A 24,693-nucleotide genomic window follows, 5' to 3' on the forward strand; every position below is an offset into this window, starting at 1 on the left:
TACAATATCTCATACTGCCCAAATTTATAAGTGAGACGAATACAAAACTAAACCAATGATTTCCTCAGTGGACTTGTTTACAAACGAAGAAAGAAAGTCAGAGAGAGAGACAAATGTAACAGACTGTTTGATTTCTCACTGTTTAAGCAGAGTGGAAACTTCTGAAAATATAGCCATCTGCAGGCTTTGCCAGGCTTTTCAGTTGTGTGAAAGTACAGGGGGCCTTTATGTCCCACTGCAGGCCATGATGGGCACACAAACACTCAGTCTGTGTGTGGAGGTGATGAAACATTAGGATTTATTCCTCTTTACATGAAGCAGTAGTTGCCAATGGGTAAGCCATGCTCTGATGAGCCCCTGTGTGTGTGTGTGTGTGTGTTCAGGCGATTCCTGTTGTTCTGTGCAAAGTTCAAGGCAGAGTTTCTGAAGCGAGCCGCTGGCTGCCTCGTAATTAAAGCCTGATCTTTTGCACCACACAGGCTGCACATGTGGCTTCGGATGTGTGTGCGGATCGCAGGCAAGCGAGCTCTCAGCAGTTTTCTCCCACATATCCCAGCGCTTTGAGAAAGGGATCGTTTGATTGTGTGTTTAGTGTGTTGGTGTGTGTCTTACCGCTGTGACTCCGCACACAGACTCCTGTTTCTCTGTGGATTTTGCAACATGTAGTTCTAAGCAAACTTACAAAACAAATGATGCGTGACATTTTGTTCGATTTCACGCCATGTTTCGTTTCAGATTTGGACTTCGCTTGCTTGTGTGTTGTAGAGTAGAGAAAAAAGGCCAGTTTTTACATAAACATATTACTTGATACAAGTACAGAAGAACAGTGTTTGACTCAAATTGAAAAGGTTTGGGATAAAGAAAACAAAGCTATTTTTGAAATAGGTTTGTCGTTATTTTACAGGATTTTATTTTATTTGTGTGTGTGTGTGTGTGTGTGGAAAACATGCTTAATTTACAAGAAAATAATGCAAAAATATGAATGGTCCGAAAAATTGGTTCAATAGTTAATTACATTTATAATCAGTAATTTTCGTTGTCTGTGACTTTAGAAATTCACTAATGGTATAGCCTATAAAATATTATTTGTAACAATGTTTTACCCTTTTTATTATATTAAATATTTTAAGCACATTGTAGTGTCATTTATAAAATTTATCCATTTGTGTGTGTGTGTGTGTGTGTGTGTGTGTGTGTGTGTAAAATAAATAAATACAATTAAATAAATGCAATATATATATATAAATATATTTTTTTAAGCGCTCATTAATAAAATAAATTAAATTAAATATGTATTAAATCAAATAATTAATTATACATGGAATATGAGTTCTATATAATTATAATGTAGCTAAAATGTTTTAAAATTAATTAAGATTTATGATGAATAAATATGAATTAATATAATAAATATAAAATCATTAATAACATGTGCAAATTATAATACATGTTTTTGGGGTGAAATATAACCCAGACATTTCTTTGTGATATTTATCCAGTCATCTTAATACACAAAATACATGTCTTGAAAACTATGACAAAAAATGACCGACAGATAATGACAGTGATTTCAACCACATGCTATAGTTTATTTTCTTTATATTTTTGTGATCAGTGGAATGCTGAGATATTAATCAAGCGTTACTGGTAATATGAACTCTGCAGGTGCTGCTCGTATGTGGGCCGGAGAGGAGGGGGTCCACAGGCCATATCCATCGGGAAGAACTGTGATAAGTTTGGGATTGTGGTGCACGAGCTCGGTCACGTGATCGGATTCTGGCATGAGCACACGCGACCCGACAGAGACGATCATGTCAGCATCATACGGGACAACATTCAGCCAGGTAGGAAAACAACAGCAGCAAAATGTTACTCACATGTGTGTGAAGTGATTTGATTCAAGAATCAGATACGATATCAAAGGTCTCTGCACAGATTACATGACATGTATTACTAACTAAAGCTCATGATAATGCATAGAAAAGTGAGGTCAACAACAAGCATTAAAGATGCTTTTGTGCCCGTTTTCATGGAAGCAGCAGTTACCGCATTTGCTTGGAACGACACGGCCCACTTTATAAAACAAATTCTTGACTGCTGAGCTCAGCACCAATCCACCGCTGCGCTCATTTCGGATCAATGCTGGGCAACATTTGCTACTTTTAACTCAGAACTCATAACCCCTGACTCCTGGTTGCAACAGTGTGATTAAAATACAGTTGCCTAAAACATATCGCCACTTAAGACAATCATAAATGTGCTTTTGATGGCAAAATATCACACCACATAGTTCATTATTTGCTCACTCTCTTTCCAAACCAGTTTGCTTCAATATTCATGTAATGGAAGTATAACTTTAGAAGAATATTTCTGCAACTCTTGCAATATTACAACAGTTCATAGTGAACTAGAACTAGAGCTTCAGAAAGACTATTTAATCACTATGTTATCAGTGTTTAGTTAACTGAATTTCCGTCTGTTCTATAATGTGAGCGCAGGAATATAGCAAGATTTGCATGAGCTATTGTATTTAGCTTTATTGGTGTATTTTTTGTCTTTTTTGAAGATTGACAAGTCCTAATCGCTATTATCACTAATGCATTATATGGAAAGAGCTGCATAACAATTCTTTAAAAATGTCATTTTTTGTATTGCAGTAAATGATAATAATAATAACAACAACAACAGCACATGGATTTGGAGCAGTGAAGGTGAATAAATAAAATGATTCCCTTCAAGAAAACACCTAAAAATAGCTTTTGACAGGAAAATATCACAGTAAATGGCATTTATTTTAAAGAAACATACCACAGGATAACTCCTTACTTAACGTCTTTGTGTGTAATGCATTATAAAGGTAGTCATAATCCAGGTTGTAATGCATAACAAAATCTTTTCATAAATAATTGTAGCCAAAATTAAAATGAATATGTGAAGGTTTGTTTGTCATGTGTTTTAATGCACAATGCTTTTAAATGTGTAACGATGAATAAATGAGTATTATATTGTATTATATCTGTGGTTAGAATCAGAATCAGAATGAATCAGAATGAGCTTTATTGCCAGGTATGTTCACACATATGAGGAATTTGTTTTCGTGACAGAAGCTCCGCAGTGCAACATAATGACAGTGACAGAACAAAAAACACAAAATGGAATAAAAAATAAAAAAAATACAAATAGGTAGGTAAGAAACGAAAATATACAAATTGACAATGTATGTCAGGTATATTACAATGAGCATTATGTATGTACTGGTATATTATGTGCAAAAAATTTAAGTGTATGCTAAGTATGTGTGTTAGATAAATACGTGTATGTATATATAAATATAAATAGTAGGGATGTCCAGATCCGATCACGTGATCGGAAATCGGGCCCGATCGCGTGGTTTCAGACTCGATCGGAATCGGACGTTACCTCCCGATCAGGACTCGGATATATATATATTCTCATTAATTTTTAACACATCTTTTGTTATGCGGTGGCACAGAGTTAGACCCTTTTGACTCCACACAGAAACAGCAACGCGTGCGGCATGACATCACTTTGATTTCAAGAGCTGGTGTGAATAAATATAGATTCAAACTCAAAGAGACATGATAGTTTACGCATGACCTGATATTTCATTCGGACTCAGGATACAGCGAGATGAACATCACAGAGCGCTAAACTCTCATGCAGTGTGTGTTTCATTCATACTCGAAGCCGGAGCGCGCTCTCGCGCTGATATCAGTATATTTTCCTAATATGGACAAAAGCGTCCAGCTATGCTGTGGTGCTCACAGGAAAACAGAAACATATGCAAACACGAAGACGTTAATATACGATCACGACAATAAATTGTTCTTCAAGTCATCTCCAGCAGGTGATAAATAAAGTATGAAAAATGCAGTGCTGATTGACAGTATTTATTACAGTATAGAAACTATTCTGCATTATTATGTGATAAACAGTGCTTGTAGTATATAAACAAATCATTATTATTTGTTATTGTCCAGCATTTATAGATTTTTAAGCCAATTAAAAGCTAGAAATTAGAGAAAAAATAAAGTTGCCTATACTACAGTCAGAAGTTTTTGAACAGTAAGCTTGTTAAGGTTTTTTTTTTTTTTTTTTAAGAAGTCCCTTCTATTCACCAAGCCTGCATTTATTTGATCCAAAGTACAGCAAAACAGTAAGATTTTGAAATATTTTTACTAGCCTAATTAAAATAGCTATTTTATATTTGAATATATTTCAAAATGTAATTTATTGAAGATCCTGGATCTGTTTTTTCGCTCTTCTTTATTCTTTTTTTTATGTATTATAAGTATCGGATCGGGACTCGGTATCGGCAGATACTCAAAATCAAATGACTCGGACTCGGACTCGAGGACAAAAAAACCTGATCGGGACATCCCTAATAAATAGTGTAGTGAGTTCCACAGTTTTTATCAATTGTTCATTAGATGGATTGCCTGAGGGAATTTATACATGTATTGTATAAATCATTATAAGGTGCATAAATAATGCATTAAAACTACTTTCATAATGCATTATATTTAAAGGCTTTAAGTGAAGTGTTACTTAACACACTGTCCTGTTTTATATGATACATAAAACACAATAAAATCTTGTGCCACTTTGCGATTTTGAAGCATTAGTTGATCGTGTTGATAGAGGATGTGATTCGCTGTGGTTCCTCTGAAAGAACTGATGTCACACATCCACTAAAAAATCACCAAACACCAGCTTATGAAAAGCCTTCAAGGAGAAACCCTAGCGTTTGTTTGCAGAAGCCATTTGTTTATGGTATTTTAGATCCAATGCAGCAAAGTTCAGCCGTTTTAAGTGTGAATGAAGTGTCCAAATATTTGCGAGGCCCCTGTGCGTCTAGAAATATCTCAACCGTGGCATATTTTGACTTCCGACCAGCTGTGCCTCCAAGATCCGTCTGATGAAGAGCCCGACATTTTTCACACCTTTTAGGCAGCATTAATGAACAAGATATGCTGAAATAATGGCCGTCGTTAGACGTCTGTACAAATGGAGCTCATTACAGACTCATTATATAGCACAGAATAATTCTCGGCAGAGAGGGAAGATTCATAAATAACGTCTGCGACTTGAGAAATTCACTGATGATAGAGACTATACAAATATTATTTGTAAGTGTTTTGCCCTTTGTATTAAGTTAAATATTTTGAAGCACATTATTGGGATGTCTTTCATAATAATAATTGCCAGTAAACAGGAAATGTGCTTTAGAGCTTGTGGTGTTGCCATGTGAACCACCCAGGAATACTTGGGAATTTTCCCAATGCATGCTGGACAAGCAAAGCTCTGTTTTACTGAACATACTCTCTGACATAATGACAAATATGAAGTATGATAGTGACATAGTAATGAAATAATCCTCACAGTGATAATGTAATGATTGATCTTTTGTCTGGATGGGCTCTCACTGGTGAGATCACTTCCTGTCTGAGTCTCATTCTCGGTTTGGTCTCATAGGACAGGAGTACAACTTCCTGAAGATGGAGCCTGCTGATGTGGACTCACTCGGAGAGGTCTATGACTTCGACAGCATCATGCACTATGCAAGAAACACCTTTTCCAGGTAAGAATGTTCACCCTTTAGTTAAATCATATTTAATATAAATCAGATACACACATACATGCATACATGTATACATACAGACATATAGACAATATCTCATCATGTGTGTGTGTGTGTGTGTGTGTGTCCATATTTATTTAAAATATATAATTTAGTGCTGTCGAACGGTTAATTGTGATTATCATTATCACAATCATTTGACCGCACTAATATAATTTTGTCTTTTTATTTAATTATACAATAATAGTATTAATTATGCTACATTTAAGTAAATTATAACACTTAAAAAGTGTTACACTTTGATTTAAAATATTTAATTAAATAAATTACTTGAATTTATATCCGTAATGAATTATATATATTATAAATACATTACAATTATATGGATAAATATATAAAATATATAATTATATAACATATGAAATGAATGTAAGCAATATAACACACTTAGCAAATATTAAACTCGTTTCTGGCAGACGATAAAACAGACAAACGTCTCACTGACTTGCATTAAAGGAAAAAAGAATAACAATAATTAAAAGAATAATTAATCAAACTATTGTTTTCTTATTTTTATTTATTTATTTATTTATTTTGAAAAATAGGCCATTATTTAGTTATTCTTGTTCTAAACATGCTTGCTCATTTTTCCTTATATTGAGCTTAATATAAATATAAATATGGGTTTTGAAGAATATTTATGCAACTCTTGCTATACAACAACAGTTCCTAGGGAACAAGATAAGGACTAGGACTAGACATGAGCTTCAAAAGGAAGCAGAATCATCAGTGTTTAATCAGTTCGATTTCAGTTCAGTTTCAGTTTTTTTTCCAGTATGTGAGATCAGATGGCAAGAGCTGCGCAACAGTTCTTCAAAACATGAATATAAAAATAACATTACACAGGTTTGAAGCAACGAGGATGAATAAATAACAAAATGATTTTCATTTTCAGGCGAACTGTTCCTTTAAGACACAGCTCTAATTGTTTATGAGCAGCTTCACTAGGAATGTGTTTCGGTGTTTCATTGCATTGCTCTTTAATTATATGTCTTCATAATTATTTGTCTTCATTAATTTTTCTCATTTTTGTAGAGGATTCCTCTTGGCAGTGTTTTATGCTGAGTGATGTTTTAATGGCGTAGTCTCTCCAGCACTTCTTCTCATTAGTTTCAGGGTGACCTCTGAATGAGGCATCAGCAGTTCTGCGGTGGGAAGGCTATCTGAGCATTTCTCTCCACTTACACTCTTTCTGCTGAGCTTTCACAACCCCGCTTTTGTGCTTCTCAGTGCCTGTCAGTTGTTCATAGAGCAGTCGGAGCCTGTCGGTTTCCCTGTGTAGAAGGGGTCGGTTCAGAGATCATCTAGCTTCAGTTCTGTTTGATGATCCGATCTCTCAATCTCAGATTAATTTAATTAACTTCTTGCTTCTCCTCATGCCTCTCTGGCACTGGGTGGGTTGTAGGACAAAACCTTGTGGAAGGATTTTGGATCAGAATAACTGTATACACAAGTTTGCATTTGGCAATAATTTAAATATTTTTTAAAGAAGTTTCTCCTGCTCACTAGGCTGCATTTATTTGATAAAAAACCTGTAAATATAGATGGATAACAGAAAAGATGAAAACAGTTTCTGCTGGAAAGATGAAGCAGTTCTCTTCATGTATGACAGGAACAAATGAGCTCTGATTTGGTGGGAAATGCTAGGCATTGATCTTAAGACATTAACTGAATTGTGATGTTGTTTATGTGGCATTTATTTGCCTAAAAGTCACTAAAGCCAGTTGTTTTATCATCATCATTTTTTCATTCAGTGGATTGACTGACCTCTTTTCCATCATTAGTTGAACACATGCTTGCACACACACTAAAACAATTAATTTCTGTTGATGATGTTTGTGTAACCACATTGACTTATTCTGTCATTTACCAAAGTGTACTCTACTATCACCATGGCTCTAGAGTAGAGCAAGAAAATGGGTTAGCTTTATGCTAAACTCTGTTTGAGACCCTTTCATTTAGTCTTTCTGCAACAACTTGGACATATTTTGATTAAATAGTGCAATTTTGGAGAGATGCGCCTCATCGGCTCCACAGCGCCCCCTAGTCCGAAAACTCATATACCTAGAAACTGAGCAGCAATTCTGTGGTCATTTGATTTTGGGTGTGGCCATGGGGCTCCTTAGCACCCTCTACAATTTCAAACTTTATTCATGGTTGCCACAGACTTTGTCTGATCGTAACAAAATTTCATAGGAACATTGCCATCTTCATGACAAACAAATTTCCTATTAACTGTTTTAGCTCTACCCAACAGGAAGTTGGCCATTTTGGATGGTTTGAAAATGGCATGCTGTTGATTCGAAAAGACCCTTCTAGGGGATTCATGTAAATGGCACCAAACTTCAGCACAATCATGCCAAGACACTGAAGATGTTAAATTGTGGAGGATTTTTTGATATCTCGAACGGTGTTGCCAAGGTGATGCAATAAATAAGCATCAAAACCATGAAGCAGGAAGTGACCTTTATCTTCTGTGTGCATCATGTGATTTACTGCAAATTGGAAACACATGCTGATTTGTGTGCTTTTCACTTTAATGTGGATAGTGTTGGTAATGGTTGTAGTGCCACGGACTGGTGGAGGGAATAAAGAACTTTTAGCAAACTTTTTTCTAAATTACTTCAGATGTTTTTGTAATGACAACAACAAACTACTGATTTGAAATATTAATGGATTTTTGACAACACATTAAACACATTATCCTTTTCATGTTTGATCATGTCTTTTGAGTTACTTGTCATGCTCCATGATCCTTTACACACCTTTAAAAGAGTTATCTCTTTTAATGGCTTGGCAAAGGTTCATAGATGTTTGTGAACAGTGAACTCAATAGCGCCACCTAGAATATGGGCATATTCAGGGAAGTCTATTGTGCATACCTTTTCAGCTATGTTCACCAAGCTGGAAACATATATAGGTCTCATCAAGTCAGACAACTTTCACCCCCACATACATTAGCTCCACCCAACAAGTCAGACATTTTTGACTTGTAAACAGGCAGTGTCTCATATCTTCTACATTCATTGTGTAATTCACATTAAACTACACCCAATTGTTTGGCCTTTTCGGCTGATCACATTGATGTAGCTGTTATGGGTCATGGAAGAAAAGTAGCACCACCAACTGGAAGAAGAAAGTCTTGTATTTTCAACAGTCTTTGAAAAAATCTATTTATGTTCATGCAAACAGCAAAAACAGTTAAACTGTATGGCAAACAAGAGCCGCACGAATAATCATCAGAAGATAACAGTTTAAACACCCATTCAGGCTCATTCTTAATTAACAAAGAGTCAGCGGATATGTACGACATAAATGATCACAGCCTCCGTTTTTTTTTTTTTCACCAGAATGGTTTGCTTTCTCATATAACAAACTATAGCATGTGTTGAAGCAACATAAGAAATAAATATAGCTCTGTGTTGTATAATCTAGTGTAGGGGTGCGTGATTAATATTGTACGATAATTAATGCACATCTCGTCAGTAAAGCCGGTTCTCTAATCAGCGGTAAATTCCATCAGGTGCGTGATTTCACATAGAGCAGCTGTTACTTCACGGAGCTGTTGTTAACTGACTAGCTGCGCAAATAAACGCTGATAATGAACGTGGATTTGCGTACGATATTTATCGCGCACCCCTAATCTAGTGTACAATAACATTTTAATTCCCCATTAACTCGTGGATATTGGATTTATCGTATATTTAATCTTGAAGGAACACTACTGTAACACTACATGTTATGTATAAGAAAGGTTAGCTGTTGACTGAGACGTCTTAGACTTGTTATCTCCATCTTCCTTTACCGGAACTTTTGGATTGTCCTCAAAAGAATTTGCTGATAGGACTAAAAAATGTTATTCTCATTTCATGTATTTATCAAAAGTTTTTCATGATTAGTTTTGACAACCTACAGCCAGAGTTCCCCAGAGCGAGTGTAACATGAGTCGAGGCACACGCAAACACACATCTATATAAGAACCATCTGTTTCCTCTCCTTTTGTTCTTATTATCCTCCTCTGCTCTCTTCTATTCTCTTTTGGCGTACATATCGCCTTTTTTTTGGAACAAACTGCAGTTTGTTTATGTAGGGTTCTAGGAAGAATAGAAATTTCTTCATAATACCGTAGTTGCAGTGTTGTGAGGGGGAGATTTATCTCTGTGTGTCTGTTTGAGTGTGGTTTTACTTTTGTCAAACTCAAGTTCATGCTCCAGTTTTTGCTTAAAGTTTCTAGGTTATTAAGCAGAATATTTTACCTTACAAAATTTACCTTACATGAGCATATTATTTATTAAAACAAGTGACATTTATAAATGTATTTATTGCTAAACTCTAATAATGCATTTAAGAGCATATTTTTAAACATTAATTTGATTTGATTTTTATTTTAAAATATTATTGCAATTTAAAATAATTTTAATATGCTGATTTGTTATCAGTGTTTTTTTTTTTTTTTTTTTGAATTTAAAAATTAAAAGGTAAGTTACATGGATTTATGCATCTTGACTTTGCCAGAAGGACATTAGAAAGCTTGCAGCAGCTTGAGAGAAGCTAACAGTCTCTGCTTTCTGTGTTTGTCCACTATCCTATTGTCTTTATTCCCATCATCCCTGCTGTGTTTGAAGAGTACTCGTACTGTAAATCTCCGTGGGAAGACAGGCTATTTGATTGCACTTGTATCGGGAGGATTTCATGGCCTTCCCTCAGGTTTTTTCTCCCTAAACTTTTGTCCCCGAGAAGCGGGTGAGCCTCCTAGCCTTTTGTCTGGGGCATGTTTTCCGACCTCCTCCTTTTGTCTCCTGGCACCCATTCCACCCACCCTGCTCACAGAGCTTTTTCTTCTTGAAATTGGTACTGGCAAGTTGAGCCAAAAGCAAATAAAGTGCTTGCAGTATGTCTTAAGTGTGAGATGACACCAGTGAGTGCTAACGCTAGCGCTCACCCACACATCTATTGTTCAGCCCTTTACTCACAGACCCACAATAAGGCTGATGCTTACAAAAACATGCCCAGGTCACATTTCACCACAAAATCAAAAGATAAAAATATTATTTTAAATAAATCTAAATAAAATGAAGCTTATTGAAGAACATTAAGTTCATTTCCATTATAACATTTTTATGACTTATTTATAATTATTAATATTTATTATTATTAAACATAATATTTTTATGTTGACAGAAATAGATAAAAATCATCTTGGTTACATACGTAACCCCTTGTTTCCTGATGGAGGAAATGGAGACGTTATGTTGAACATCGTATGGGGTCTCCCTTTGGAGGCCAATCATCTCTGAGTTTAAGAGAAAACGGCTATGAAAATCATCTCTGAGTTTAAGAGAAAACGGCTATAAAAATCTGTCAGTCACTACGAGTTATGTTGAACGACATATGGGGTCCATGAAAAACACCACAACCTGAACACTTGTCACAAACCTGTAGTGCTGCAAGAGTAGGGATGGAACAACTGCCAGAAGAGACTGACAGAGCAGGTCTGTCAAGGGAAGACACAGGTTTACAGAGAGGGAAATCTTACTGTGGAAGAATACACATATGGGATTACCCGTAGGGAATCAAGACATATGGACACCTAGCCCAGTACAGGGGCTGACCGGGACTCCGGGCATGCTAACACTGGCCCTGGCGTTAGAGTGCTCCACTAAGTCTGACTGCCGAGGGTGCTGGAGGATGCTTGACCAGGGTTCACCAGCCAGGGAAATCTACTAAGAGTATAAAGGCGCTCACATCCCCATGTGAGGGGGAATGGCGCAGCAAGCATGACACTGAGCCAGTCCTTCTGACCACTTACCTGTTACCCAAAACATGGGAAGAAACCAGCTCTACATGAAGGTTGTAAAAACTCAAGAAGGGTTTAGGTGTTGCCCAGCCTGCAGCTTGACAGATGTCTGCCAGAGAGGTGCCGTGTGCCAACGCCCAGGAGGAGGCAATACTCCGAGTTGAAAACACAATAAAAAAAGAAAATGCAATAGACTATTCTCCGTCCAGCCCTCCTCCGGGTGAAGGAGCGGCGCTGTCTTTGCCCCCTCCTGAAGAGCAATCTCCCTCATCTCTGCGTTGCCCGTGTCAGGGCTCTTGTGTGGGGCTCAACGCACAGGCCTCGATGTGGTCTCAGCGTGGGCTGGAGCTGGAGGATGCAGGAGGGTGCCCAGGGCGACAAGCAGGCTGATGCATGGCCCACAACGGAATGCGGCAGGATCACTACCGGGGCAAGATGTTCCAAATGGTCTCAATCTGCTTTTGAACTGGAGAGAACTGCTGGGCAAAGACATCGACAGTGTTGTCAAACAGGCCAGCCTGGGAGATGGGAGCATCAAAAAAAGCATACTTTGTCAATGTCTCTCATCTCGGCCTGGTTAAGCCAGAGTTGGCACTCCTTGACCTCCAAAGCTGACATCGCAGCGCCGTGACTTCTGTTGCCCATGAGGCAAAGTCATTCACTGTATGCAGCTCCTGCATCAGCCTTGGGTCAGTAATACCCATGTGCATTTGTTTTAGTTCCTTGGCTTGTTGTACCTGCAGGATAGCCATGGCATCCAGGGCAGAGGCAGCTTGTCCCACGGCTTTGTAAGCTTTAGCAGCGATAGCCTCCGACAGCTTACATGCTTTTGACAGGAGACGCGGACAATTCCTCCAAGTGGCGGCATTTTGCGGGCAAAAGTTCACTGCAACCAATGAAATGGCATTGTAGTGAATCAAGAACATCAACTACTCGGCTCCAAAGCAAAAAACTTAATGAGTGGATGTGCGCTGTCGATTTATATACCTGTACACATGCAAAATCTACTAGCCAATTTTCATTGCTGTGTTCTCTTGAACTCTCTTGAGATGATTGGCCTATATATATATATATATATATATATATATATATATATATATATATATATATATATATATATATATATTAGTAAAACCTTTTGCTCTTTATTGATTTAAAACCTCTGTTATTGAGTAGATTTGTCATTATTTCAGGAGCTGTTGTATTATTATGTATTACTGATTATGATATTGTATTTATTATTTAAATTTGCACAAAACTATTATTATTACTGCAATGAATATTGGAAAGTTATTATACAAATATAGGCAAATCTTTTTTTGCTAGACAATAACTTTATTTATTGTGCATTGTCGATTTCACAACTTTGCAGATAGTTTATGTTCATGACACACTGCATGAAAGGTAATATTCGAAAAGGCATAATAGAGGCACTTTAATGTCTTTCCTTTTACAAAAAACTAAATGTTGTAAAGCCAAAACTTAAATTTATAAGTGATGCACCAAAAAATTGGCAACTGAAAAATAAATAAACAAATTAAAATAAATAAATAAATGTTTTGGGTTTTTTTATGTATAAAAAATTCACATTTTTCATTCAATATCACTTTGAGATTTTATCTTTTGATTAAAATTATGTTGTCTCTTGTAGCTTTAAGTGTCTTTGATGAGTTTGGTTTGAACCAGCAGATACATATTTAAATCACAGCACTGTTTATTTATTTGAAATGTGGGTTGCATTTCTCTGCTGATTTCTCTAATATTAAGGTTGTAATTGAGCTCTGGAAAGGCCATCCTTCCCTATTTGAACATGCCTGCTGTTGTCTGGAAGGTTCCCATGGGAACAAACAAATGAACAGACCCTCGCTGGCCACCACCAAGTGAAAAGCACGACGATAAACTAGCAAAGAGTGTCAAAGTACGAAAAGAAGACCGAGAAAACAGACAGGTTTTGATACTGAATCACTCTTTGTTGAATTGAGCAAATGTTTTTTCAGTCAGAGTTGGTAGGACTGGAGAACGTAATGTCATGGAAAGATCAAATCCCTTCCATATTTACTCACCATTTCTTTTGTTTAGAGCTTATTTACAGACACATGCTCTCATGATGTCATGGCTTTTTTAAATGAAGCATCAGGCCTGGAGCATCCAATCAGGAGTCCTGTGACATCACACAGGAGGTTTTTGCTCCATGTGAGGTTGCCAAGTAGAACATAAATTCAGGTCTTTTTTCGGCTGCTAGTTTAGTGGTCACTATCTTTCTCAGGTCTGCTGGATTTAGTGAAGTCATTGTTTTTCTGTCAGTGCTGTAGAGTTATCAGACCATTTTGGGTTTTTATTATGTTTCATCATCATCCGGACTACTGTTGATTGGTTTGATGTGACACAGTTGTAGTCTTCCAAGGTTGGAAAAAAATGTATGATCATCTTCCCTAATCCACAATCAGAGGTGGTCCGGGCTGGTCTTGCAACAGATTTGTAATGTAGCAAGTAATCTGAAACAAAACAAGTCATTTTGGAAATGTTTGTAAAAGGCCAAACATATACCTGAAACATTTGTGGTCACAGACTCATTTGAGACATTACAATCATTGAATCAATTATTCAGTGAATGAATGAATGAATCAATCAATCAATCAATGTTAGTAACAAAAGGAAACGTCTTGGTTACGTATGTAACCCTCATTCCCTGAAGGAGGGAATGGAGACGTTACGAATGGGATCTCGCCCAAGAGCCCAATCACCTTCAAGTGGTACAAAACAAGCCAATGTTACACAAAGTACCTTGGTCTGCAGGATTTGCATCGCGAACTCCGCCCCGCAGAGCGGGTGTATATAAGGAGCAACGCGAGCAACTCGCATTCAATCTTCGCTGAGGAGCCGAGCCAGTGACCCGGCCGTTCAGCAGAACAGCAATGTGGCAAGGGGACGTAATGTCTCCGCTCCCTCCTTCAGGGAACGAGGGTTACATACGTAACCAAGACGTTCCCTTTCAGTTGGTCACGACGACTTTACGAATGGGGTCCCTTACAAAACGCCACATGTCTGTCTTCCAGCGACCCGTGTGAGTGATAGCACCCTGTCGCGAGGCCAGCACGAGTGAGGGCTCATAACTTACACAGAATACACTGGGTAGCATATTCCAGCTGGACGTATGCTAGCAGGCTGCCTGCCCGTGGGAGGGCTAACAGAAGGCAGGTATCCACCCAGGTGGTGATACATAAGAACTCTGAGGTACCCAGCCCGCAGGGTGGAAGTTTCAATGACAGAGCTGGCAAGGGGCTTGCCAAGGGAAAGACACATGCTGTGGAGAGACTTACTGTAGACATACACACGTGGGATTGCCCAGAAAGGGGAATCACACCACATGGAGGCACCTAGTCCCACACAGGGCTGACCAAGGGGCATGTACACAAATTTTGGACATTAACAGTGCTGGAGGAACCCAGGGTTCCGACTGAGGAACTCACCTGAGGAAAATAGCGCACTCATCCAGTCCGCGGAGTGGAATGGCGCAGCAAGCGGATTGACACTGAGAAGGTCCTTAGTCCGCGGAGTGGAATGGCGCAGCAAGCGGATTGACACTGAGCAGGTCCTTACTGGCCCGAAGGGGTGAGTACCCGGGAGGACACGGGCTCTACATGGAGATTATAAAATCTTGCGAATGTGTTAGGTGTCACCCAGCCCGTAGCTCTACAGATGTCTGTTAGCGAGGCGCCATGCACCAGCGCCCAGGAGGAAGCTACACTCCTAGTTGAGTGAGCTCTCACCCCTGGGGGGCATGGCAGGTCTTGAGCCTGATAAGCCAGGACAATAGCATCCACTATCCAGTGGGATAACCTCTGCTTGGAGACAGCCTTTCCCTTCTGCTGGCCTCCGTAACAGAAAAAGAGCTGGTCTGAGGTCCTAAGGCACTGAGTCCTGTCCACGTAGGTGCGGAGCGCACGTACTGGACAGAGCAGCGCCAGGGCTGGGTCTGCCTCCTCCAGGGGTAGTGCTTGCAAGTTCACCACCTGATCCCTAAAAGGAGTCGTGGGAACTTTGGGCACGTACTCAGGCCGGGGTCTCAAGATATCGTGAGAGTTAGCTGGCCCGAATTCCAGGCACGCTTCGTCAACTGAAAATGCCTGCAGGTCCCCGACCCTCTTCACCGAAGCCAAAGCCGTCAGGAGCGCAGTTTTCAAAGATAAAAACTTTAGCTCAACTGAGAGCAAGGGTTCGAAGGGAGCCCTCTGCAGTGCCGATAGAACCACTGCGAGGTCCCAAGAGGGGACTTACTGAGGGTGAGGCAGATTGAGCCTTCTTGCTCCTCTCAGGAACCTGATGATCAGATCGTGCCTCCCCAGAGACTTACCTTCAACAGGGTCATGGTGAGCTGAAATGGCGGCCACATAGACCTTGAGGGTGGAAGGAGACAGCCTTGGTTCCAACCCCTCCTGAAGAAAGGAAAGCACTGACCCAATCGGACATTTCCAGGGGTCCTCACGCCGTGAAGAACACCAAGTGACGAAGAGGTTCCACTTCAAAGCATAGGCGTGTCTGGTGGACATGGCTCTAGCTGAAGTGATGGTAGCTACCACCTGTGGTGGCAAGGTACCTAAACCTTCCGTGACCCGTCCAGGACCCACACATGTAGGTTCCACAGATCGGGACGTGGGTGCCAGAGGGTGCCCCGTCTCTGAGAAAGAAAGGTCGTTTCTCAGAGGAATTGGCCAGGGAGGGGCTGTCGCAAGGAGTCCAAATTCGGGGAACCAGGTCCGGCCGGGCCAAAAAGGCGCAACTATGAGGACCTGCTCCTCGTCTTCCTGATCTTGCACAACGTCTGTGCAAGAAGGCTCACTGGGGGAAACGCATACTTGCGCAGGCCCAGCAGCCAGCTGTGTGCCAGGGCGTCCGTGCCGAGAGTGCCCTCGGTCAGGGAGAAAAACAACTGGCAGTGGGAATTTTCTGGAGAGGCAAACAGGTCTACCTGAGCGTCTCCGAATTGTTCCCAAATCAGCTGAACCGACTGGGGATGGAGTCTCCATTCCCCGGGGCAAGACTGCTGCCGTGAGAGCTCGTCGGCTGCACGATTGAGCCTGCCCTGAATGTGAATGGCACGAAGCGACCTCAGATGCTTGTGACTCCACAAGAGGAGATGGCGAGCGAGTTGCGACATGCGGCGGGAGCGTAGACCACCCTGACGGTTGATGTACACTACGGTCACAGTGTTGTCCGTACGGACCAGAACGTGCTTGTCCTTCAGCAGGGCCCTGAAGCGGTGCAGAGCAAGCCTTACTGCTAGCAACTCGAGGCAATTGACATGCCACTGAAGTCGGGGTCCTGTCCAGGGGCCCGACACAGCATGCCCGTTGCACATGGCACCCCAGCCCGTGGCAGAGACATCTGTTGACACAACAACATGTCTGGACACCGGTTCTAGGGGCACACCGGCCCGTAGAAATGAGGGATCCAACCACGGGGTGAAGTATCGGCGGCAGGCCGGAGTGATGGACACTCGGAGCGTGCCCTGTTGCCATGCCCATCTCGGGACGCGGTCGTGAAGCCAGTGCTGAAGCGGTCTCATATGGAGTAGCCCGAGCGGTATGACCGCCGCCACGGATACCATATGCCCCAGGATCCTCTGAATAAGTTTCAGTGGAACCGCTCTCTTGCCCTCAAATTGTCTCAGGCAATTCAGCAGTGACTGCGCGCGCTCGTTCGTAAGCCGTGCGAACATGGCATATTTCCATAGCGATAAAAGAGATCCTCTGCACAGGGGAGAGCTTGCTCTTTTCCCAGTTGACCTGAAGACCCAGTCGGGCAAGGTGTCTGAGCACCAGATCCCTGTGCTCGCACAACCGCTCTCGAGAGTGAGCTAGGATCAGCCAGTAGTCGCGGTAGTTGAGGATACGGACACCTTGTTCCCTGAGAGAAGCCAGGGCTCCCTCCGCGACCTTCGTAAAGACGCGGGGAGAACGGGCCAACCCGAATGGGAGAACCTTGTACTGATATGCCTGCCCCTCGAAAGCAAACCAAAGAAACGGTCTGTGTCGAGGAAGAATGGAGACATGAAAGTATGCGTCCTCCAGGTCGATCGCTGCAAACCAATCCATCGGACGTATGCATTCGAAAATGCTCTTGGGCATTAGCATCTTGAACGGGAGTTTGTGCAGAGCTCGGTTCAAGGCATGCAAGTCCAGGATTGGCCGTAACCCACTTGTCTTCATTGGTACTATGAAGTAAGGGTTGTAAAAGCCGGACTTCATGTCGGCTGGAGGGACCGGCTCTATCGCGCCCTTTGCCAGCAGGGTCGCGACCTCCGCGCGCATGACAGGGGCATCTTTGCCCACCATCGTCACATGGACACCCCTAAACCTGGGGGGACGCCGGGCGAACTGAATCGCGTAGCCGAGTCTCGCGTAGCCTCTAGCTAGGCTCCCAGGAACCGATCCAGCGGGGTCAAGGGGACTACAGGCGTACCCACAGTGGGGCAGCGTGGTGAAGTAGACAGCCCCGTCATGGGAGGCATAGCGTCCCTTAGCGGGGGCGGAGTGCGGGCACTCGTCTGACTCCAAGTAGCAAAGAGGGCATGAGAAGGCGAAGCGTTCTTGAGCCGGCTTTGCATTGAAACTGGCAAGGGGAGAAGAGAACGAGAGCGGCGAGGAAGCATGTTGCCAACTGTCGTTCGTGGCCTCTTGGGACCCGGAGGTAGAGGAAACAGCTCTTTTAGTGAAGGTTTGGGTACCACCGGCCGCAGGGCCAGTGGCGGAACAAAAAGAAAACGAGAACAAAGGATTCTCCCCCGGCCCTCCTCCGGGGGAAGGAGTGGTCCTGCTACCATCTTCTGATGAGCTGACGTTTCCAACTCCGGGTCACCCATCTCAGGAACTGGCGCTTGGCCTGGCGTTTGGCAGGCTTAGGGGCAGAGACGGGTTGCGCTGCCCTTCTGCGGCCCGGATGAAGGCTGCTGCTGTGGCCGAGCGGGAGTGGAGGAGGCCGCATGGGGGCGCCCTCGGCGACGAGCAGGCTGAGGCGGCTGCGCCGGCGGCGGGGTGCAGGCAGCAGTGGGCCGCCGGGGCAGGATGTGTCTGATGGCCTCAGACTGCTTCTGGGTGGCAGAGAACTGCTGGGCAAAGCTCTTTACAGCTTCGCCGAAGAGGCCATCCTAGGAGACCGGGGAGTTAAGGAGCTGAGCCCGATCAGACTCCCTCATGTCTGCCAGGTTCAGCCATAGGTGGTGCTCCTGGACCACCCTTCGTCGCCCGGAGAGCGAGGTCGGTAGCAGTGCGCGCCTCTTGCAAAACCCCTGGGTCAGCACTGCCCTCGTGCAGCTGCCGGAGCAGCTTGGCCTGATAGACCTGAAATGAGGCCATGGCATGCAGGGCAGAAGCGGCCTGGCCCGCAGCTCTGTAAGCCTTGGCCACAAGCGTAGATGAGAACTTACAGGCCTTGGAGGGCAGCATGGGACCGCCACGCCAAGCGGAGGCGCTCTGTGGACACAGTTGCATCGCAACAGAACGCTCCATCGGGTGAATCCCAGCATACCCCTTGGCCACCCCGTCATCGAGGGCAGTGAAGGCGGAGGAAGTACCAGAACGGTTTCGGGCAGTTAAAGGTGCCTTCCATGAACTGGTTACTTCCTAGTGCACCTCCGTGAAGAAAGGAACCAGAGGGGGGTGCTGGCGATCCGCATGAGCAGCCCCCAGGAACCAATCATCCAGCCTCGAGCGCTCGGGACAGGGCGGAGGATTCCACTCAAGCCCGATGCTCTCCGCTGCCCGGGAAAGCACGGCCGTCAGCTCGGGATCGGACTCAGACAACGCTGGCACTCCCGAGCGAGGCAACGCCCGCCTTGTGATGCGGCGATCAACATACGGTCCTCTTCGCGAGCCCCGAATGAGATGTCAGGAGCCTGAGAGGGTCCAGCAAACTCATCCGGAAACTTGACCGGCTGCGACGTATGTGAGGGGTGTGTGGCCCGAGGAGGTTGGCTCGTCGGGGAAGCCCACACAGTAACCCTCAGATCACCCTGGCCACCAGCCGAAGTAGCCCTCTTACGAGAAGAAGAGCTAGAACGGGGTGTGGCAGAGGGGACTCTATACCTTTTAACGTAATCGAGTCTCGATCTCAATGCCCACAATGAGAACATGAGCCATCCACAAACGCAGTCTCAGCGTGCTGGAAGCCCAGACACGTGACACAACGATCGTGGCCGTCACGGGGAGAATTGTATCGACCGCACCCAGAAACACACAGGCGAAATGACATCTTTAAAAAGACGCAAATCGGCCCGTATCTCTTTTGTGAAAGAAATTAGCTCTTTCAGAGGTGTTGATGCGCTCAGGGGAGCGTGGGAGCTGTCGCAGGAAACCCAAACGAACCGCTGAATCGCGCCGTCACACCAACACCAGTGACTCTTGCTTGTAGCACTCCGGTGAAAGCAGCACACGATGTGCTCGGCTCCGAAGCGAAAGCTTGAATGCGAGTTGCTCGCGTTGCTCCTTACATACCCGCTCTGCGGGGCGGAGCTCGCGATGCAATTCCCGCAGACCAAGGTACTTTGTGTACCATTGGCTCGTTTTGTACCACTCGAAGGTGATTGGGCTCTCGGGCGAGATCCCATTCGTAACGTCGAACGTGACCGACTGAAAGGGAACTAGTATTGTCATGATACCTGTCTCACGGTCCTTAAAACAGCTAAAGAAGAATCACTATGACGAGAAATATCCCAATGCCTCTATTACTGTGTGGATGTGTGGTTATTTCATGGGCTGTTGTGTTGTATTAATCTTATATTTACAGTTTACACAAATGTATTATTGAAATACTGGAACATCATAATACAAAAATAACCACAAGTTCTGTATGCATGTTATAATGTCTTCCTTCACTTTCACAGAAAACTGAATGGAGAATTTGTAATGCCAAAGCATAAGTTTTACGCTACAAAATTTTATTTTCATTTCCAATTTTTGACAAAATTAAAACTTTCGTTGCATTTAAATTTTTTCGGGGCATCAAATTTTGTACTTTTGTACAGTTTTGTATTCAATAACAAAAGTGAGCATTATAAACAATGTCAAATCTCTTTAAGACAACTGAACATGTCACATTTCACGTTGTTAAATTCCATATGCAGTGTTGGGTCTAATGCATTTCTAGGTAATGAATTATTGTAAATCAATTACTATTCTCTTTAAAAAAGTAACCTCTAATGTAATTACACAGTTACTTCTGGAGTAACTGATTTAAATATTGTGGTGAATGATGGACAATTCAGTATACAACAATAGTGGATTTAACATCAAAATATAAGATCTAATGTTATTTTAATGTTATTTTACTTTGTATTTAAATTTCCTCGTATTGTTCAACTGGTCACAGTTGGTATGGGATTTAGAAAGTAATTACTAGTAAGCAATTCAATAAATTAATTAGTCAAGTAATCTAATTACACTCTTTCTTTTAGAGTAACTTACCCAACACTGTCCTTATACACTGTAGTTGACTTATGTACATAAGGATCAGATCTGTCTGTATTTTTGCCTTATAAAACACTGTCAGATTATGTAGTGCTGGATTTAAATAATACATGCTAATGCTGAATCTGAGGCATTCTTGCAGACTAAGGCGAAGCTTTCAATATTGAGACTCAAGATTGTAGTGTTACAATGAAAATAACAACAGGAAAGCAGACAAGCCACCGGCTGAAACTTCTCTTGACTGCTTTCACGGATAACACGGCTTGGCTTGAATTCCCTTTGGATTGTTGTCTGCTCCACAAATGACTTTACAGCCTATCGAGTCCTAGCCATCACATTCTGTACTTCTGCTGAAACTTGCCACTGCAGTATCTTAAAGTGTGAGATAGCGTTTGTGTTAATACAAGTACACATGACTCTTTGTGCGGGTGTGGAGAGTTTTGTTAGACACTCCTGGAAACAAGACAAAGTGACTGGAGATTAACAGAACAAGACAGATTAGTCTTTATGTGTCTGTTCATTTTGATTTAAGTGATTTTTATTTTTATTTTTTCCTGACAGAGGGATATTTTTGGACACCATTCTGCCACGATATGATGTGAACGGAGTTCGGCCACCCATCGGTCAGAGGACCAGATTGAGTAAAGGAGACATCGCACAAGCACGCAAACTTTACAAGTGTCCAAGTAAGAAAATTACAAATATAAATCATATAGGATTACAAGTAGGCTAAACTGTCACACCATCTTCCTTCTGTATAAATAAGAAGAAGCTCCTGTCAGACTTAACAAGAGTAAAAGAGGATGAAGATAGAAAATCTGGGTCATTGGAAACTGTAAACTCATCATGAAAACATGTCTTACTGCAAACGTCACAAGTATTTAGGTCTGGACAGCAAAATCATGCAAAAAACAAACAAACAAAAAGTGACAGTGACATGACATACAGCCAAGTATGGTGACCCATACTCAGAATTTGTGCTCTGCATTTAACCCATCCTAAGTGCACACACACACACACAGCAGTGAACACACACACACCGTGAACACACTCACAGAGCAGTGTGCAGCCATTTAAGCTGCGGCACCCAGGGAGCAGTTGGGGGTTCAGTACCTTGCTCAAGGGCACCAAAGTCGTGGTATTGCCAGCCCAAGACTCAAACCCACAACCTTAGGGTTACGAGTCATACTCTCTAACCACTAGGCCATGACTTCCCCAAATGTTTTCTATCAGTGTTTTGTCTTGTTTTCCTAACCCTAACCCTAATACACCTAAATGGGCTTAAAACTAAATAACTAGTTAAACATATTAAAACTGACTAAGATATTATTTCAGAGTTGAGATTACACTGTCTGGAAATAACATGGCATCCACAATCGATGTGGTGCCGTATATTGAGCTCAGGAAGGCAGAGTAAACACTGGTCAAGCACAGGAAGTTTGTAATTTGTCTTCTTTCCCTGATAAAACAGAAGCGAGAACACTTGCTTTCTAGTATACAACAACTAAACATTGTACAATGGGGGTCAAGACATTATCCGTGTAAACTTGGAGATGTAGAGATGTTCAAAAAGACGGTACCATAGAGTGAATGAGTTTAAACCTTCAAGCAATCACATGTTTAAACCAGTAGTACTTAAAAACTCTTCAAATATCTTAAATTTGTTTTTGTTTTTTATACAATTTAAGGTCATAAAAATGTATTTTGTGGTGTGTACTTTGATCAAGTCTAAATTCTAAGCATTTCAAATATTTACAACTTGGTCAAAATACTCCTTTATGTTATGTTCTTACTCAGTCTTAAAACACTTTACTTCAGAACCTTGATAGGCAGTTTTGTAATCAATAACATTTATTACAATTGGTTATGTTTCTTTTTATAATAAACAAAAATATAAAGGCAAATAATGCTCAGCCACTAAGGTATAAAATACAATAAGCACAGTTTCAATCAAAGGTTTAGTCCACTTCTTGTCTCCAGCTTTTGGTTTCTTGTCTTGTCCTAGTCTGTGCCTCTGGTCAACGGGTGTACTGACAGTATCAGTAACCGAAGCAGCAATTTGCTCATCCGTGTTTTATACTCCTGTAGTCATCTTGATGTAAGCTGGAATTTTCCCCAAATTTCCAAAATCCTCCTTGATGCTGCATAGTCTCTTCATGTTCTTGAACTCCAGTAAATTTGACTAAGATGGCTAAAATTCTTTAAGGTTCTAGCAGCAGAACTACACACACATAAATACACATTTTTCTGTGTATTGGTAGTCGTCTGCTTCTCCTTCTCATGAGTTACACACATTGTGTGCCCGCAAGAAACTATAGCGTGGCCATAAGAAAGTATTGTATGCCCACGATAAGATATTGCATACCCACGAGAAAGTATTCCGTGTCCACAAGAAGATATTGTGTGGTCACGAGAAACTGTTGCTTGCCCACAAGAAACTTTTGCTTGCCCATGAGAAACTTTTGCGTTCCCACAAGAAACCTTTGCTTGCCCACGAGAAACTGTTGCGTGCCCACGAGAAACTGTTGCGTTACCATGAGAAACTTTTGCGTTCCCACAAGAAACCTTTGCTTGCCCACGAGAAACTGTTGCGTGCCAACGAGAAACTGTTGCGTGCCAACGAGAAACTGTTGCGTGCCAACGAGAAACTGTTGCGTGCCCACAAGAAACTGTTGCGTGCCCACGAGAAACTGTTGCGTTACCATGAGAAACTTTTGCGTTCCCACAAGAAACCTTTGCTTGCCCACGAGAAACTGTTGCGTGCCCACGAGAAACTGTTGCGTTACCATGAGAAACTTTTGCGTTCCCACAAGAAACCTTTGCTTGCCCACGAGAAACTGTTGCGTGCCAACGAGAAACTGTTGCGTGCCCACAAGAAACTGTTGCGTGCCCACGAGAAACTGTTGCGTGCCCACGAGAAACTTTTGCTTGTCCATGAGAAACTGTTGCATGCCCACGATAAACTTTTGCTTGCCCACGAGAAACTATTGTGTGCCCACTAGAAACTATTGCATGCCCATGAGAAACTTGCGTATACACAAAAAAACTACTGTGTGCCCACGAGAAAGTATTGCATGCTCACAAAAAACTTAAGTGTGCACAAAAGATTTGCAAATATGAGTATTTGCCAAGTTATGTTCAACCTGATTCCAGTTCATTTGTTTTTAGAACTGTACATTATTAATATCTTGTTTTAATTTGTTTTGTTTTTTCAAAGTATGCAATAAGATTAATGTTTGTTTGTTTGGCTGTTAATTTAATGTTTGTTTGTTTGTTTGGCTGTTAATTTATTTATTTATTTATTTATATGTCGTCATGTTATAAGCTTGATAATGTACCATCAGCTGCTCATTATCACAAAAAATGACCCTAAAAAGGTAATCAGGACCCCAGCGAAAAGCAGGCTGTACATTATCCATTACTTGCTACGTTAAATGATGCTGGCATTTTTGCATTTAATGATGCAATTAATTTAATGCAATATGCAGCCCAGTAACTGTTTCATTTTAATTGCATGTTGAATATAAATCAAATAATTTTATAAAAAATATGTAATAAACAAAACAGAGAACACAATATGGCTTAACATGATTATTTATCTTCAAAAGGCTATGATTTAAATTTTTTTTTTCTATTTCATTAAAACTATTAAAACATTGAAATTAAAATGAATTCAAAGTAAAACAGCAGCCTTGTTGTACTGGCTTGTGCCGTTCTATTTTATTTATTTTTTTTATTTTGTGTGTGTGTGTTGTTTTTATTTTTTTTTA

At 41.7% G+C, this 24,693-nt stretch overlaps 1 protein-coding gene across 1 annotated transcript in view; it reads left to right on the top strand.

The window, feature by feature from the left end:
- Positions 1-24,693, top strand: part of LOC132115375 (bone morphogenetic protein 1-like) — an 82,071-nt gene that overhangs the window by 37,191 nt on the left and 20,187 nt on the right. Inside the window, exons 5-7 of the mRNA XM_059523821.1 lie at positions 1,666-1,844; positions 5,497-5,602; positions 21,485-21,609. Coding sequence (XP_059379804.1) covers positions 1,666-1,844; positions 5,497-5,602; positions 21,485-21,609 — 410 coding nt within the window. The remainder of the gene's footprint in view (positions 1-1,665; positions 1,845-5,496; positions 5,603-21,484; positions 21,610-24,693) is intronic.

This window comes from Carassius carassius, chromosome 34, assembly GCF_963082965.1.
Source record: "Carassius carassius chromosome 34, fCarCar2.1, whole genome shotgun sequence".
NCBI classification, from domain to species: domain Eukaryota; kingdom Metazoa; phylum Chordata; class Actinopteri; order Cypriniformes; family Cyprinidae; genus Carassius; species Carassius carassius.